The sequence below is a fragment of the Cucumis melo genome, chromosome 1 (genome assembly GCF_025177605.1).
Source record: "Cucumis melo cultivar AY chromosome 1, USDA_Cmelo_AY_1.0, whole genome shotgun sequence".
NCBI classification, from domain to species: Eukaryota; Viridiplantae; Streptophyta; class Magnoliopsida; order Cucurbitales; family Cucurbitaceae; genus Cucumis; species Cucumis melo.
Genome location: NC_066857.1, coordinates 17,623,936 through 17,641,129, shown reverse-complemented (window position 1 = coordinate 17,641,129; position 17,194 = coordinate 17,623,936). Strand labels below are relative to the sequence as shown.

At 34.1% G+C, this 17,194-nt stretch overlaps 1 protein-coding gene across 1 annotated transcript in view; it reads left to right on the top strand.

The window, feature by feature from the left end:
* Positions 1-218: 218 nt before the first annotated feature.
* The window catches only part of LOC103490365 (phenylcoumaran benzylic ether reductase Pyrc5-like), a 31,480-nt gene continuing 14,504 nt past the window's right edge, over positions 219-17,194 (top strand). Inside the window, exons 1-4 of the mRNA XM_008449859.3 lie at positions 219-605; positions 829-963; positions 13,551-13,788; positions 16,042-16,245. Coding sequence (XP_008448081.1) covers positions 423-605; positions 829-963; positions 13,551-13,788; positions 16,042-16,245 — 760 coding nt within the window. The 5' untranslated portion in view covers positions 219-422. The remainder of the gene's footprint in view (positions 606-828; positions 964-13,550; positions 13,789-16,041; positions 16,246-17,194) is intronic.

The following is a 17,194-nucleotide window of genomic DNA, read 5'->3' as shown; positions in this document are numbered from 1 at the left end:
CAATTAAACTTCACTACATTATTATATTTGTAAAACTTAACAAAAAAACAATATCACATACACGAATTTATAAAATGATTGCAAAAATGATATATATATATATATATATATATATATATATATATATTTTTAATAAAAGAAAGTACAGTAATAGTAGAGTTGAGGTGAATAATAAAAGTGAGAAATATAAATGAACAGGTGTAGATAAAGATAAAGATGTGTTTAAACCTCCTCAACTATTGGTGCATGGTTAGTAGAACCGAACTTAATTATATGATTTAATCCTACAATCATCTCATTCCCATTTTTTTCCATTTGCACTACTCTCTTTCCCCCTTCTCTTCAACATTCTCCCCCAAAAATCTCGACTCGCCTCTACCCATCGTTTTCCCGATCTATTCCTCCCCGGAAATCTTCTTCCAATGGCCGCCAAAAGCAGAGTCCTAGTCGTCGGAAGCACTGGCTACATCGGTAAATTCATCGTCGAGGCCAGCGCCAAGGCCGGCCATCCGACCTTCGCTCTCGTCCGAGATTCTTCTCTCTCCGATCCAGCCAAATCTCAGATCATCCAGAGCTTCAAGAGCATTGGAGTCACTATCGTCACTGTAATTTCTCAATCCTTTTCACCAATTTCCCTCTCCCTCAACTTTTACTGTTTTTCAGTTAGACTATTGTTTTTTCCAGTTTTTCCTGTAAATTTCATCAAACTAGTTTCGCTATTTGAAGTTTTCTTCGTTTCGATTTCGTGTTTTATTTGGATAATCTCTGTTGCTAGAAGTACTGTGGTGAAAGAAATTGATAATATTATTGGGATTGGATTGGCTGCAGGGGGATCTGTTTGAGCATGAGAGTTTGGTGAAAGCGATGAAGGAAGTGGATGTGGTGATTTCAGCGGTCGGTCTTAATCAGTTAAGCGATCAAGATAAGCTTATTTCCGCCATTAAAGAAGCTGGCAATATCAAGGTACTGTTAACATTTACTTTGAAAAAAAATGTTCTTAATAAAAATTCATAGAAAGAGTTTATGAGTATGTATGATTTAAATTTTTAATGTTTGTTTTCCAAAATAAGTAATTTTGAAAAATAAAAAACCATTAGAGTGTTTAATAATCTTTTAAAATATTTTTTTTGGATAAATTTTGAAGTTTATTTTGAATAATGAAAAGTATTTATTTCAATAGACGAAAAAAATTGAAAATAGATTAATAATTATTGTGAATGAGTGTGTCAAATGGTTTGTTTTTTAAAATTGACTTGTTTTCAAAATTAAACTAAATATATCCTATAACTTAAATCTCGAATTAATTTCAAGTTTGGATGGATAGAGATGTCTCAAATTTCACATTCAAGTTCAGGAAGAAAAAGAACTTTTTGCTCTTGTCACAAACTATTTGTAATGTGTTTTTTCAAAGTGAGGAGTAGAGCAAAACAATAGTATTGGTTTGGTTGAATTGTGAAAGAAGGACGCAAGCAAAAGTAGACTTAAAGGTTATACTATTTATTTTTAATATATGAGTCAAATGAATTTTTAATATAGGTTGCGAATTTGAAAATGGGTCATTGATGTCATAATCCACATATGGATTGAAGTCGTCTTCGTCTTCTTCTTCTATGACGTTGTTGACTGAGACAAGAGAACTTGCTTCTGCCTTCAAGTCGTCTGGGTCATAAATCTGAACAACGACTGTATTGACAGCGGAGTTGAATTCTTCTTGTGATCCTGTTCCAGCAAGGGACGACATGACGACATTCTTGGTGAGGAGGAATGCTTTGTCTTCTTGACGAGTCATGTCTTGACGATGAACATTAGCTTTAAACCAATCATTCATCTTATTAACTTCTAGGTGAGAATAATTGAATTTTTCCCACCACTTAATTCGTAGAGCTTTGCTTAGGGCTTTGAAATTACCTGAGGGTCCTAGCTGAAAATTCCAGCAGAAGATCCACGACATTTGGAAGTATAAAGCATATCTAAACATCTTAGAAAGAGGAGACGAGTAGATACTTTGTTGGAAAAGATGTTATGAACGTTGAACTTCGACTGAAAAAATTTCTTCAGAAAGTCCAAAGTAATCCACCAGTTTGGAAAGTTCATTTTGTAAGCTTTCTTACAAAACGTAACAAACCAAGAATGTTTGTAAGCTTGAAGCCAGAATACCATATACCATGTCTTGGTGTAGTCACGGTAATTGTAGAATTGTGGCTTGAAAGGATGAGAGAATTTCTTTTCCACGAACATCCCTTGTTGTCAATAAGATGGTGTGAGGACTCGAAAATAAGGGCAGTGTCCAAAAACATGAGATTAACGGAAAATTTTGGTTGTTCGTTATCATTCTGGCATCTGGAATAGTGCTATAAAGAACTATTCTACTGTAAAAAAGGAAGTGCTTGTAATAGTACTAAGTGTTCAAAAGTTCCAAGGAGATCTTATAAACAAAGATTTTGTTATCAGAACAGATTCAAAGGCTAGCAAATATATCTTTGAAAATATATCAAAAATCTTGTCTCAAAGCAAATATTCGTCAAATGGCAAGCCATTTTATCTTGCTTTGACTTCAAAGTTGAGCCTATAAAAGGCAGTGAGAATTTCCTTGCTCATCATCTCTCAAGAGAGAATCTCTTCAAAGAAACACCCTTAGCTCTGAATCTTCTTACAAATCTCCTTGATGGAACCACCGCCAGGTCGATAACAGCAACTAACTCAGCGGCCTCCATCGGTGAGAAATAGTCAGCAAATTATTTCTCCTCAACCAGTAGCTTTCTCTTCCGGAACTACTCCTTCTAAGGATAAACAATCCTTAATTCAATCATATGCCCCTTCACCAACGAGTGCAGATAACTACGCCATAGATCTACAATTTGAACAAGTATCCGGACGTTGACAAGGTTCAGCTTAAACAGCTTTGTCAATGCAATCAAGCCCTTCTAGCCTTCCTCCTTTTCCTTTAACAATGTTGTTACGCTCTTCTAGCGCTACAACACTAAACGAGCATGTTGCTTCTACAGCCGCTTCATCCTCGAGATCTCCAATACCGAGGAACCCTACCTCATTCTCTCAAGTTGTCAGGCCAAAAGTTTTTCAACCTAGACCTCCTATTCATGGTTATTTCACTAAAACAACAATGGTGGATTTAACCATCGAAACAGAATTTGACGAACCTTCTGTCCAAGAAGTCTGTAACCAAATCTTTCCTCATGGTTTCAACTTCTTACCAGAGGATCTCTAAAAACAAGAACCTTTTATGAATTTATCTTAATCATTTCCAAATCTATCGAGATAACTCATATCTAAGATAAAAACGATCCCTGAAAAATCGTTTATTCAAAGCTAAGAATTTTTTGAGTCCTCACACCATCTTATTAGAAACAAGGGATGTTCGTGGGAAAGAAATTATCTCGTCCTTTCAAGCCACCACCCTACAATTACCATGACTACACCAAGGCATGGTATATGGTATTCTGGCTTCATGCTTACAACCATTCTTGGTTTGTTACGTTTTGTAAGCAAGCTTACAAAATGCACTTTCCAAACTGGTTTAAAAACTGGTGGATGTACTTTGGACTTTCTGAAGAAATTTTTCCAGTCGAAGTTTAACGTTCATACCATCTTTTCCAATAAAGTATCTTCTCGTCACCTCTTTCTAAGACGTTTAGATATGCTTTGTACTTCCAAATACCGTGGATCTTTTATTGGAATTTTCAGCTAGAACCCTCAGGTAATTTTAAAGCCCTAAGCAAAGCTCTATAAATCAAGTGGTGGGAAAAGTTCGATTATTCTCACCTAGAAGTTAATAAGATGAAAGATTGGTTTAAAACCAATGTTCATCTTCAAGACATGGCTCGCCAAGAAGACGAAGCATTCCTCCTCACCAAGAATGTCGTAATGTCGTCCCTTGCCGGACAGGATCACAAGAAGAATTCAACTTCATCGTCAATACAGTCATTGTTCAGATTTTTGACTTAGACGACTCACAAGAAGAAGCAAGTTCTCCTATCTGAGTCAACAACGTTATAGAAGAAGAAGATAAAGACAACTTCGATCCATATGCGGATTACGACATCAATGACCCATTTTTAGATACTCAGCCTATGTGAAGTCTCGAAAATCAAAAACTTCAAGTGTTTAATTTAATTTTCTTCAAATGTTTAATTAATTTTCATTTTGTAAACTCATGTAAATTACTTTTATTTTCTAATTTATTTACGATAAGATCATTGTGTTTCGATCTTATCCTCACTTTCTTCAGTCTGCCAGTTTTGTTCTTTAATATGAAGGTCTTTTCAATCGAAGAATCCGTGATGGAGATGGCAAGCTTTTGAAAGTGGACTAACCACCAAAGTGGCAGCGCGGTTAGCATAGGGATTGGCTCCAATAGAGTGGATTTCAATATCTCATAGGTAGAACTGAATTTCGAAAAATGGACTTCCTTGGGCAGTTTAGGCAAGAGGCCGCAAGTAAGACCCAAGACGGAGCGATTTTATTCTTTGAAGCTCTGTAATGCCTATACGATGATATATTTGAGAATCCTTAATCCATCCCATTCAAAAGTAGTCAGGTGACGTCATTATCTTCAATTTAAAAGATCAGACTACTCAGAACAAGTGCTCTCGCATACATATCCTTTCAACTTTATTTTTTCTTTACTTTTTACTTTTGCTTTATTTGAAGATAAGATCAAGTGGGGGTCTTGTCCCACATATCTTATCGTAATCTTTATTTTCAAACAAAGATAAGATCCTCTGAGAAAAGATTCCAGTCAGGGTCCTTGTCTTGTCGACCATCTTTTTAAATCTTATCTCTTCAACTATTGTATCAAATTATGTTCAAAGTTTCAAGAAAATAAGAAAAAATTAATAATTGCTATCATAGTGGAGTTTACTCTATTAGGGAGAAGAGAAAAGAAGAGAGAAAGTGAGTTGTTGTGGCTCTAGTACCATTTAAGGTCGAAACCAAGTGCTATTTATAGAGAGAAATCAATAATTGCACTATGTAGCAATTATTAATTTTTCCTATTGTCTTCACACTTGTTTCAACATAATTTGATACAAAAATGAAAGAGATAAGATTTAAAAAGATGGTCGACAAGACAGGGCCCCTGACTGGAACCTTTTCTCGAAGGATCTTATATTTGTTTGAAAATAAAGATTACGATAAGATATGTGGGATAGGACCCCTATTTGATCTTATCTTCAAATAAAGCAAAAGTAAAAAGTAAAGTAAAGCAAAAATAAAGTTGAAAGGATATGTATGCTAGAGCACTTGTTTTGAGTAGTCTAACCTTTTAAATGGAAGATAGTGACGTCACTTGTTTCTTTTGAATGACATGGATTGAGGATTCCCAAATATATCATTGTATAGGCATTACAGAGCTTCAAAGAATTAAACAGCTCCATTTTGGGTCTTACTTACGGCCTCCTGCCTAAACTGTCTAAGGAACTCCATTTTTTGGAATTCAGTTATGTCTATGAGATATTGAAATCCACTCTATCGAAGCCAATCACTACGCTAACCGCGCTACCTCATGGATGGTTAGTCGACTTTCAAAAGCTTGACATCTTCGTCATGGATTCTTCGACTGAAAAGATCTTCATATTACAGAACAAAAATAGCAGACTGAAGAAAGCAAGAATAAGATTGGAATACAATGATCTTATCGTAAATAAATTAGAAAATAAAAGTAATTTACGTGAATTTTACAAAAAGAAAATTAATTAAACATTTGAATTTTTGATTTTTGAGTCTTCGCATAGGCTGCAAAACTAAAAATGGTCATTGATGTCGTAATCCACATATGGATCGAAGTCATCTTCGTCTTCTTCTTCTATGACGTTTTTGGCTGAGACAGGAGAACTTGTTTCTTCTGCCTGCGGGTCATCTGGGTCAGAAATCTGAATAGCAACTGTATTGACAATGGAGTTGAATTCTTCTTGTGATTCTGTTCCGGTAAGGGACCACATGACGGCATTCTTGGTGAGGAGGAATGCTTCATCTTCTTGACAAGCCATGTCTTGAAGATGAAGATTGGCTTTAAACCAATCTTTCATCTTATTAACTTTTAGGTAAGAATAATCGAACTTTTTCCATCGCTTGATTCATAGAGCTTTGCTCAAGGCCTTGAAATATGTTGAGGATCCTAGCTGAAAATTTCAGCAGACGATCCACAGTATTTAGAAGTACAAAGCGTGGAAAAGTTGGTATGAATGTTGAACTAAACGTGGAAAAGATGTCTCCTCTTTCTAAATGTCTTAGAAAGAGGAGACGAGTAGATACTTTATCGGAAAATATGGTATGAATGTTGAACTTCGACTGAAAAAATTTCTTCAAAAAGTCCAAAGTACATCCACTAGTTTTGAAACTAGTTTGGAAAGTGCATTTTTTAAGTTTGCTTACAAAACGTCACAAACTGGTTGTAATCTTGAAGCCAGAATACCAGATACCATGCGTGGGTGTAGTTACGACAATTATAGGATGGTGGCTTAAGGATATCGATGCATTCTTCATTGGAAAAAGTCATCATCTTCAGACCTAATGGCATAAAGAAGAGATTTTCGAGTCTCTTCATCCAGAGTTAAAGGATTGATTTTGTCTTTCAGGGGGCAACGATTTGAATAATGACATTTGCAGTTGCCTTTGTAACAAGTGGCGTTGGTTTTGGAAGAATACTTATTTTTACTTTTGTTCTTGTTGTAGTATTTCCTCTTTCTTCAAGGAAATTCTGGATCTTTAGACTTGCTTTTGCTAAAAAGCCTTTTGGAGGTAGACTTTCTCCTTTGCTTCCTATCATCCTTAGGCCTCTTGTCAAGACCATACTGTTTGCAGAAGGTCCCTAATTCCTTTCGGTAATCAGAGTCTTTCATAACCTTTGTAGTATGGTTATTTTCTATACAAAGATCAACGCATATTGCTTACAATGTGGCAAAAATGTCTCCAAAGGTTAATTCAAACCAGTCGATTTGTTTGGTTACTAAATTTGTTGCCACTGTTTGATAAAAGTTTTTAGCGATGTAGTACGGAAGTCGTGCCATAAAAGTATCTTTATACCATTTGTATCGGCTCATCTTCTGACACCTTAACCCTAAGAGAGACCCTGTCGCAAGATTGAAATGAATCTGAGTGCTACCAATGAAATACTTAGTCGTTGTGTAGACCAGCTGATTGACCATATCGAGCTCTTCTTCTTGTCTAGATGCAGACGCTCCTTCTTGCTTGACAACTATTTTCGTAGCAATTAAGATTCGGTATATTTCCTACTCTATTAGTTAGTTGTGCCACTAACTTCTTAGATTTCCAATGAAACCTGAAATGATAATCTGGGCTATTGCAAGAGTTGTTTTCTTGGTGCTATAGGCTGAGGCTGCTAACAACATTTTTTGAAATGTGTTCATCATTTTTGCTTTGGAATATCCATTTATATGACAAGTGATTAGAGATGTTCCATCATAAGAGTGCCTCTCATGGTGTAGGTCATCCCATCCTAAATCAGGAGGTGAAGGTTGAGAATAGTGGTTCTTCATATGTACCCATTGAGCTACTAGAAGAATCTTTGATGTAGAAGCTTGATGAAAAAAGTCCCTTTTTATCATATTAATTCCTTTTGGGTTTCCAACCTTGTTTAAACTTTATCTTTCTTTATTGACGTCGTATTGACTTTTGAGTCTTTGTTGATAGAAAAAGAGGCGAGTCGCTTGTTGATTTTAAACAAGATATCTGAAGGATCATCTTTGAGTTTACCAACATCAAAACTGTTAAGTTGAAATATCGGTTGATTGGGATCAGCTTGGGGAATCTCAAGTTTCTTGATGTTTATGGGAAGACCCAGATTCTTTACTTTTTCTACTGCTTTGGATACTGTAGAAAGAACCTTGTTTGTGTAGTTGACTTGATGTTGGATATTCTTAATTTCGCGAACTCCAACTTTTAGGACCTTTCCTTCATCTATGGTTTTATAGGGAGAAGAAACCATTTTAATGGCTGGAATGACAAGATGAGGGAAATAAGCCTCTTCCTTACTGATAGGTGGAAGCTATTTCTTTTCCTTTTGTCGTGGTCCAAACGACTGATTTTCTTATCATCGTAACTTGGCTTTGGCTTGGAGGGTTTTGACAAGAGCTTCGTTCCTAGCTTGCTCTTTCTGCTTCATTCCCGTGATGAAGTCCTTTTAACAGAGAATAGGCTTCCTCTTCTCTTTTGGTGCAGCAATTCATATATCTATGTATTTGCTGTACATTTCCTCATAACGTGCATTATCATCTTTGCTGGAAATGACATTAAGTTGGTTGTAGATTGGCTCAGTTCTCGTTTCCATATCAGATTGGGTAGGAGAAAGCGATCCTTCTTCCTTTTCATATTGAATGTTGGGGACTGGATGAGTGAATTCCACTGCTGCTCTCATTGATTCAAATCTCCTAAAAGATTCAGGAAAAGAGTTTACAGTTCTGGCATTCGAAGACATGCTAGGATGGCTACTCATGATTTCCCTAATTTTGGGATATCTTGCTTCAGAATTAAATTGAATTTCGACATTTCCATCTGGAAAATCGATGATTGATGCCTCTGTACTAATTCTTTTGGCAGGGGCTGTTACTTCTTGTAGTTTCCAAATGGAATTATGAGTGATTTCTTCCCATCGAAGTGTTTTTGGAATAGTCATGGATGATTTTTCAATATTGACTTCCATGAGCATGGTGTAACCTTTTGGAGGAACACCTAGAGCTTTGAGAGAAAGATTTGTATGCATTAATTTGAAGTAGATGCGATAGGACACTGCAATTGGAAGCGATCTGTCTTTTAGTTCAAGTCCTTGAGAGTAAACATCAAAACTTAGAGTATCCATGATGTTTTTGTCTTGGAGAGAGACAATGAGTCCTAGTCTCCAATTGAAGTAAACTGACCTTGTTCCAAGTTTGATTGAACAATCCCTAAAAGAGAGGGAGTAAACCTGAGATGCTTTTTGTCGCTTAGAGCAAGGTAGATAGGAACATCTAATCCTTCTCTAAAGAGAGGCTTTAAGGCCACTTGAACACATCCGATGTTGAGGTATTTGAACTTTTCTTTGACTATAAAAAGAGTTTCTTTAGGTAGTTGATTTATTGCAGTGAATTCATCTTTCATTGCAACGTTCTCCTCTGTGATGACGATGACATCTTGCTGGGAGAATTTGAAAGTATTTATCTTGTATACCTGGTTTGGATCTATCTTTGGGATAGACTAGTTTTTTACGCGGTCTTCTACTTTAGCAAGATGGGATTCAACTTAATTGTGATGAGCAATTGCTTTTGACAGATCATCATTTGATCTTTGAGCTTTTGAGGAAATTGCATAAAAAGAAGTTGTATCAACTATCGTAAGCGAGTAGGGAAAGAGCTTAGAGAGAAGTTTAGAAAGCATAAGGGAGAAAGAAGAATTTAGGTATTTTAGGAAAGTAGTATTAAAATCTATTAAGTGTTAATTCTTTTATAATAATAATAATTTATTTCTTGACTTAAATTAAATTCTTCAATGTATCGATCTTGAACATGGGTTTCATCAGAGATTTAAACAGATTATTCTTTATCATGAAGGTTAACCACGCCTTTATCATGAATGCTGAGAACTAATCCTTTTAAATTGAGAAGAAGCTCAAGGTAAGAGAGACACCATAATGTAATTTGAAACAAGGAATAAATTAAGAATTATTATAAAGAATAAAAACTTAAAAAGACTTGAATCTTACCATGCTTCCACTCCCAGATTCAGAATAGAGTTTACTCCATTCAAGTCCAAGAACAACACAGCTCAACAGTATGCCTAGATTACACAGAACACCCAGATAACACCAACCAATGACAGCACAAACCAACGATAACCCAAGTCATGAATAAAAATCAATCCCTCATCATCAATAAGCCAACAGCACGACCCGTCAATTTATATCAAACTAAACTTAGCAATTACATCGTTCAAAACCAGTCAAGAATGTATCAATACTACTTTTATGTGAGCACACATACATCAATTTAATGCAACTTCTAAAATATACTTTCGCATGATGTATTACGCTTAAGCCTCAAATTTGAGTCCAGTAGTAGGAACTCTTACCTCGAGATTTAGCTACGTTCCTTAATCAACTAGGGTCCAACGAACCAACCTAAACATAACATAAGAAATTAAACACTCTGACCAATAAAGTTCTTCGTCCAATTCACCTAAACGTAAATGTCACAAACATACCAAAATACAGGAGAATTGAGCCTCAACCAAAGAAGATGGAGCCTAAGGTACCCGTGCGCTATAACCCAACGACGCCTTTAAGAATCAAAAAACCAATCAATTAGTCCGACTAATGAAACTCGATATAGTTACGAAGCAATACAATCAATTAACCCACGATTTAACCTTACCACAAGACTTACAATAAGTGAAACTCGATGCCCGAACTGAAACAAGTGTCGAGAAAAAGGCAGTGAGTCCTGAAGCTCGATGACAGTGGCGGATTGTATGCGTGGACGAAGGCCGCGCCTACTTTTGCAGTCGAAAAGACGGACGGCGGTGGCTGGGCTTCGCGGACGACACATGAAGAAGGAGCGACGGTGCATATCGGACAACCACGACGACTAGCGGCTACTTAACAACGACCCGACGGCGGCATATGACTCGACTCTACGCTAACGATAGTTGAACGCGGCGGCGGCGGCGTGCGGCTTGGCTTCAATGCAGCGAACAGAGGGTTGAGCTCGTGGCGGCGATACAAGAACGAAGAAGAAGGAGAAGATTGGAGTGTGGCAGCAGGTACGCACAGTGAAGCAGAAGAAGAAGTTGAACTCGGGGGGGTTGCGCAGCTGGAGGAAGAAGAAGATGGGATAAAAAAATTTAGGTTTTTTTAAAAGAAAATAAATAATAAAAATAATAATATAATAATAATAAGGGGAAACTTACATAAATGTAACAAAACTGTAAACTATTTACGTCCTGTGTAACAAAGCCCATAAAGTTGGCCATTTTTTAAATATTCCAGGTTTGTCCTTCCATCTTTCTTTTCTTTCTCGAGATTCGTCTTTTTCCTGTTATTTCGTCTTCCCGGTCTTCCCTTACGATTTCGTCTTTCTTCTTTTCTCTTTTTCTTTTCTGCGATTTATTTCCATAATCTTTCTTAGTTTTTAATTCTTTATTTATACCGTTTAATTTTTCCATCGTTTTTCTTCTTTTCCTCTTTGCTTTTTTTCGCTTCGATTTCTTTCCATCGTCTTTCTAATTTTCCTCTTCTTTTCTTTGTTGCGATTTCTTTCCATCGTCTTTCTTCTTTTCTTTTTTTTTTTCCACGTTTACATTTGGGTAACAAAATCTAAACGATTGTGTATAAGACTGTGTACAACAAAATAACAAAATTTAAAAGATCGTATATAAAGAATCTTGAAAAAAAATCATTTAGATTGGAGTAGCCAAATGTAAACAATCGTGTAAAAAAATAAAAGATTGTGTATAAAAAATCTTGAAAAAAAATCATTTATATTGGAGTAGCCAAATGTAAACGATCGTTTAAAAAAGTGAACGATCGTGTAAAAAAAATAAAAAATCGTTTATAAAAAATCTCGAATTTTTCTTGAAAAAAGAATCATTTGGATTGGGGTAGCCAAATGTAAACGATCGTGTAAAAAAAGTAAACGATCGTGTACCAAAAGAATTAAAAAAATTGTGTACCAAATTTAAAAAAAAAAAAACCATTTAGATTTGGGTCCCCAAATCCCAAATCTAAATGATCGTGTAACAAAATTAAACGTTAGAATTAAAAAGATAAATTGTAGTCATATGTAAACGATCACGTATAAATTGTAGCCATATCTAAACGATCGCATTGTAACCATATCTAAACAATTGCGTATAAATTATAGTTATATCTAAACGATCGCGTGGTAACTATATCTAAACAATTGCGTATAAATTATAGCCATATCTAAACGATCGCGTATACATTGAACCATATCTAAACGATCGCGTATATATTGAACCATATCTAAACGATCGCAAATATATTACGCGCGTGTTATTGACAGCGTAGTTGATGAGGCATTTTTGGTATTTTACACGGTAGGCCTCTAGACCTTTTCCGTTTTTGGAATTGTTTATAGAGTGTAAATATTTTGCCGCTTTTTACATTTTTGAAAAGACCCCTAATAATAATATAATATAATTCATATTATGTTATGTTATTTTATATTATATTATGTTAATTATTCCCCCTCTTTCTTTTCCTTTTCAAATTTAAATAACTTATCACCCAATAAATTAAATTTCCAATAACAAAAGCAACTGTGTTGAGAACAAACCTCAAATATTTTTTGGAACGTTACAGTTATCCACTTTTAAATTTGCTACTTTTACAATTTAGAAAATGTAGTAACATATGTGTTGTGTTATTTTCATAAATTTTTTTGCTATTTTTGGAAAAGCCCTAATAAAATATACAATAGAATATCCATAACAATCAATAGTTCTACAAATAAATAAAACTTATACACATTATGTAGATAAAGAATCTAACCCAATGGAGGAAAGGTATATAACTAAGTTAAGCACAACAGTGCACCAAGTAAGAAAACATTAAATTTATTAGTTACAATCAACCAAAGAATCTTTTGCTTTTGTAAGCTAGCTTTGGTTGTTAAGAAATCTTTATTCATCATGTTTAAATTTTTAATTAATTTGCTTTTATATATATATATATATATATAACAAAAAAATATTTATAGCCCGTGTAAAAATAAATAAATAAAAACTCTAGTTTCATAAATTTCATATTTGTTTTTGTTGTTTTTTTTTTAATTTTACTCATCTTCTTCGTATTATTCATTCTCTTTCATCTTATTTATGTGTGTGATTTTTTTTCCTTATCCTTTTTTTTACTATCAATGATTGTGTCCTTTTTCTTTCTTTTACTTCTTCTTCTTTTTTCACTAGACGATTGTTTACCAAGATCTAAACGATCAAATGTCTATTCCAGATAGATAGAGATAGATCACACTATAACTAATAGATCATTTTGATTTTGTACAAGGTCGTTTAGATTTTGTATAAGATCGTTTTTCGTGCGTGTGTGACCAATTAATCGTGGGGTATTTATGTTCTTTCATGTTATGGGTTTGTGGACTTTTTCTTTTCACAAAATTGTTCTATACGGTGTAAATCTTTTCGCACTTGTTTCTACTTTTGAAAAAACTTCTTGTCTTTATGGACAATTACAAATAAAAGCGATAATTAAATTAAACCTAAAAAATTATATTTATGGCAAAATTTACATAAGCTTATGGGCCAATAAGCTTATGAGCCATAGAATATAACAGACCGATAGATTTTGCTATATACTTAATTTATTATCTTTAAAAATGCTACTTTGTTTTTACTTTTAAACTAAGTCACATAGTCTGAAATTCATGTTAGTAGATAGAAATAGTTGTTATGTTTTACGAGTATTTATAAGAGAAACAAAAAGAAAACCAAGGGGCGTACCGACGCGAATTCTAACTTTTCAATTATTTCAATCATTTTATGACTGCTATACGTTGTGGTTGGTGCAGAGATTTTTTCCATCGGAGTTCGGGTATGATGTAGAGAATGTACATGGAATTGGACAGGTTAAATCGATTTTCGAGGCAAAGGTTAAGATTCGTCGAGCTGTGGAAGCTGAAGGGATCCCCTACACTTATGTATTGTCTTACTACTTTAATGGCTTTTGTCTTCCTACATTGGCTCAACATGGGGCCGCTGCTCCACCTACAGACAAGGTTGTCATTCAAGGGGATGGAAATCCCAAGGGTAACTATTCTTCTTCTCCCAGTCTTTTCTCTATTTTTATTTATATTTGGTGCCTCTAATTTCCTGATCTTTTGTATTACCAAGAGCTTGTTACCTCGACTATAGTTCAATACATAAAATATTAACTATCAAATCGGTAGGTTAATAATTGATAGGCCTAGTATCCTACTGTTGAGCTAAAAAAAAAATTCAAATAACTTTAATTTTATAACAAATGCATGAACAATAAACCTAACTTCTAACTACAACAACGTACAGACTTCTAACTATTATATATCTCTACAATTGTATGATATTGTTCATTTTGTACATAAAATTCTCTTAGTCTTACTTTTGAAACCACCCAAAAGGTGTTACATAATCATGAATCACTTCTTTCCGTTAACTTTGATTTTAATTCTACTAATTCTTTTCTCGAACAAAGCACCCCCCTTAAGTTCCCAACGCTTTAGGAGAGCAACTCTTTTAAAGTCATATAGAGCACAACCATTACTATTTTTTGTGGAATACTCTATGGTGTTGATCATCGGTCGTGCCCTTCCCTTAAATAAATATTCTATTCTTTTTTAGTGAACTAGATATATTCCTTACTTTCTGTCACTCAAAGCAGTTTTTGTCCAATTTGGAGATTCATCCACAAAAACTCATTACTTTTGATCAAAATTGTTGAGGATCTCACTCACACAACTAGGTTTGGGCTATTGCTTTGATACCAATTGATAAAAGAACAAGGAGATGTCTATCTATCTCCACACAATGATATGATATTATCCACTCTGAACATAAATATTCATGGTTTTGCTATGATGATATTTTATCTATATCTTTATATAAGATTTTGAAATGAAACCATTCTAAAATCATGTGTTTTATGGTTATGGATTAGGTTACTCATTAAGTACTCATCTAGCTAAGTTAATTATTATGTAATTTATAAGTAGTGAACGGCCTAAACTCGCATCTTTTGACATGCATTAGAATAAATTTGTAGAAGTCCCAAACTAATAGTGAAGAGTGAACGTGAGTACAACATTTTAGCAGTAATTAGCATATCTATTTCTCTCTTGAGATTGAAAGGTTCAAATTTTTATACTACATTTGTTGTACTACAATATTATTGCAATAAAAAGGTTCAGTAATTAGCATTGAAAGAATATTGAAGGTCGTAGAGCTTTCCTTAAGTTACGTACTCAGCTAGTTATGACATATAGAAGTGTGGAAATTTGAATAGAATAGGTAGGCCGAACTGATTTTGTAACACCTCAGGATTTGGAATTCGGATTTGGCACCTAATGACCTTGACATTCCCCTATATCTATTCTGACTTGGCTACTTCATTCATAGTTAAACTTGCTCCAAATTAAGCATGTTTAGTTATGGAATTCCTAAAATTAAACTATTGGTACACTTTGTTAATATAGGTTGTAGTTTTAAATTCTTTTAAATCATTTTTAACCATACTTTCATATTCTATAGAATCTCCCTCATTCAAATGTGAATCGTCTCAATTCATTCATGCTCCCTTTATAACCTTAGGGATTTACAAACTTGTATAATTTTGTCCGATTCGCCAGTTCGCCCGAACCAAATCCCCAACTGGAGTTAGATTAGCGTTTTCTATCATTACATTCTTTTTGTCAATAATCTTTCTTTGTTTTACTCTCAAAATCTCAGAATTCCCTTTCTCACACACTCAAAAAAAAAATAAGAGCTAGAAACTTCTCTCTCTAGGAATCGGTTCACTATTTCCAAACCAAATCAAAAAATTGCTTCACCACTCTACAATCAAAATCAACTAATTTTGGAAGAAAATAAATTTGAGATCCATCCGACATGACCTGTTGTCAAGTACAAAATGAAATAGGTAAGGTCATATCTGTTAGCATCTATACAAAATTGATTCGGGCTCGAATATGATTTTTTTAAATGACAAAGCTCAACCCACTCCGACTCATAATAGCATGTCTTCGATCTAAGGGTGAAGAGTTCAAATCCCTATCACTATCGAACTGATTAAAGAAAACATCAAAAAAGATATTAATGTCCATTTTGATGAGGAAAAGTTGAGTCTATTAGGGAAAGCTAGCTAGTTGACTTATTGGCATAGTTAATTTCTCATTAGAATTGCTTTGTGTTTTGTCTATTAGTACAATAATATTGTCCACAAATATGGGTTTTCTGGTAAATGTCTACATCATAATTAAGATAAGATAATGAGCTTACTGTTTGGTTTCAATTTTGTCAATTTTTCAGTAATTTTCAACAAAGAGGAAGACATTGCTTCCTACACCATTAAAGCAGTGGATGATCCAACAGCTTTGAACAAAATTCTTCACATTAAGCCTCCTCAAAATGTCCTCTCATTCAATCAACTTGTGGCCCTCTGGGAAAACAAAATTGGCAAAACTCTTGACAAAACCTACATTTCAGAGGCCCAATTATTAAAAAATATTCAAGGTTAGTTTTCAATTTATGAAAATTAGGCATAGTTTTGTTTCAATATAATCTCATTGGATTTAGTTTGATCTTTTAATCATTTTTTAAATTTGCTATTGAACGGAGGCCTAGTGTGGGGTCTTTGTTAGTGTGGTTCTACGAAAAAAATGGTACATCCAAAATAAAAAACAAAAAGAGCAATTTCGTCATTGGTTAAAAAGGGTTAGTGTTATGATAAAACTAATGTTATGTTAAACCTAGTTTTATCATAACCCTTGTTTGGAAAAAGGGTTTAGAAATGTAGTTTTATGATAAGAGGTATTTGGAGGAAGGGTTATGATAGTGTTATGAATAAGATGTGTTTGGGGGAAGGGTTATGTGAGAAGAGTTATGTGGATTTTATGATAAGATGTGTTTGGGGGAAGGGTTAGGTGGGTAGGTTTATGTGAAATTTATGATAAAATTTATTTAGGGAAAGTGTTATATGGGTTGGGTTAATAAATTTTTTTTTATGTAGTATAATATTTTTTAAATGAGATTGTAAATATGATAAAAAAAATCTTATTGCATACTTTTTTACGAAAGCGTCGAACCCGTCTTATTGCAAATAATTTATTGTATGTAAAATGTTATTAAATTAGTAAAGACAGTTGTCCAATTTAGAAATAATTTCTGAACATATTGTGAAAAATTTATTAAAATTAATTTTTTAAGAAGACAAATTAATTATTTCCTATTTGTAATTGGCAATAGCGATGTCCATCTATTTTGAACATATATAATTACCTGTTATAACGCTTGGGTGAAATTGTAACTATTTTCTTTAATTTTAAATAAACATTATGAAGGGAAAAAATAGTTGTCTACAATAGCAAAAGCAAAAGCAGTCAATATCATACAGAAAAAAAAATGGTAAGCAAATAAGAAGCAACCCAAGTCGATACAAACATAAACTATCTCGTCATGTCTC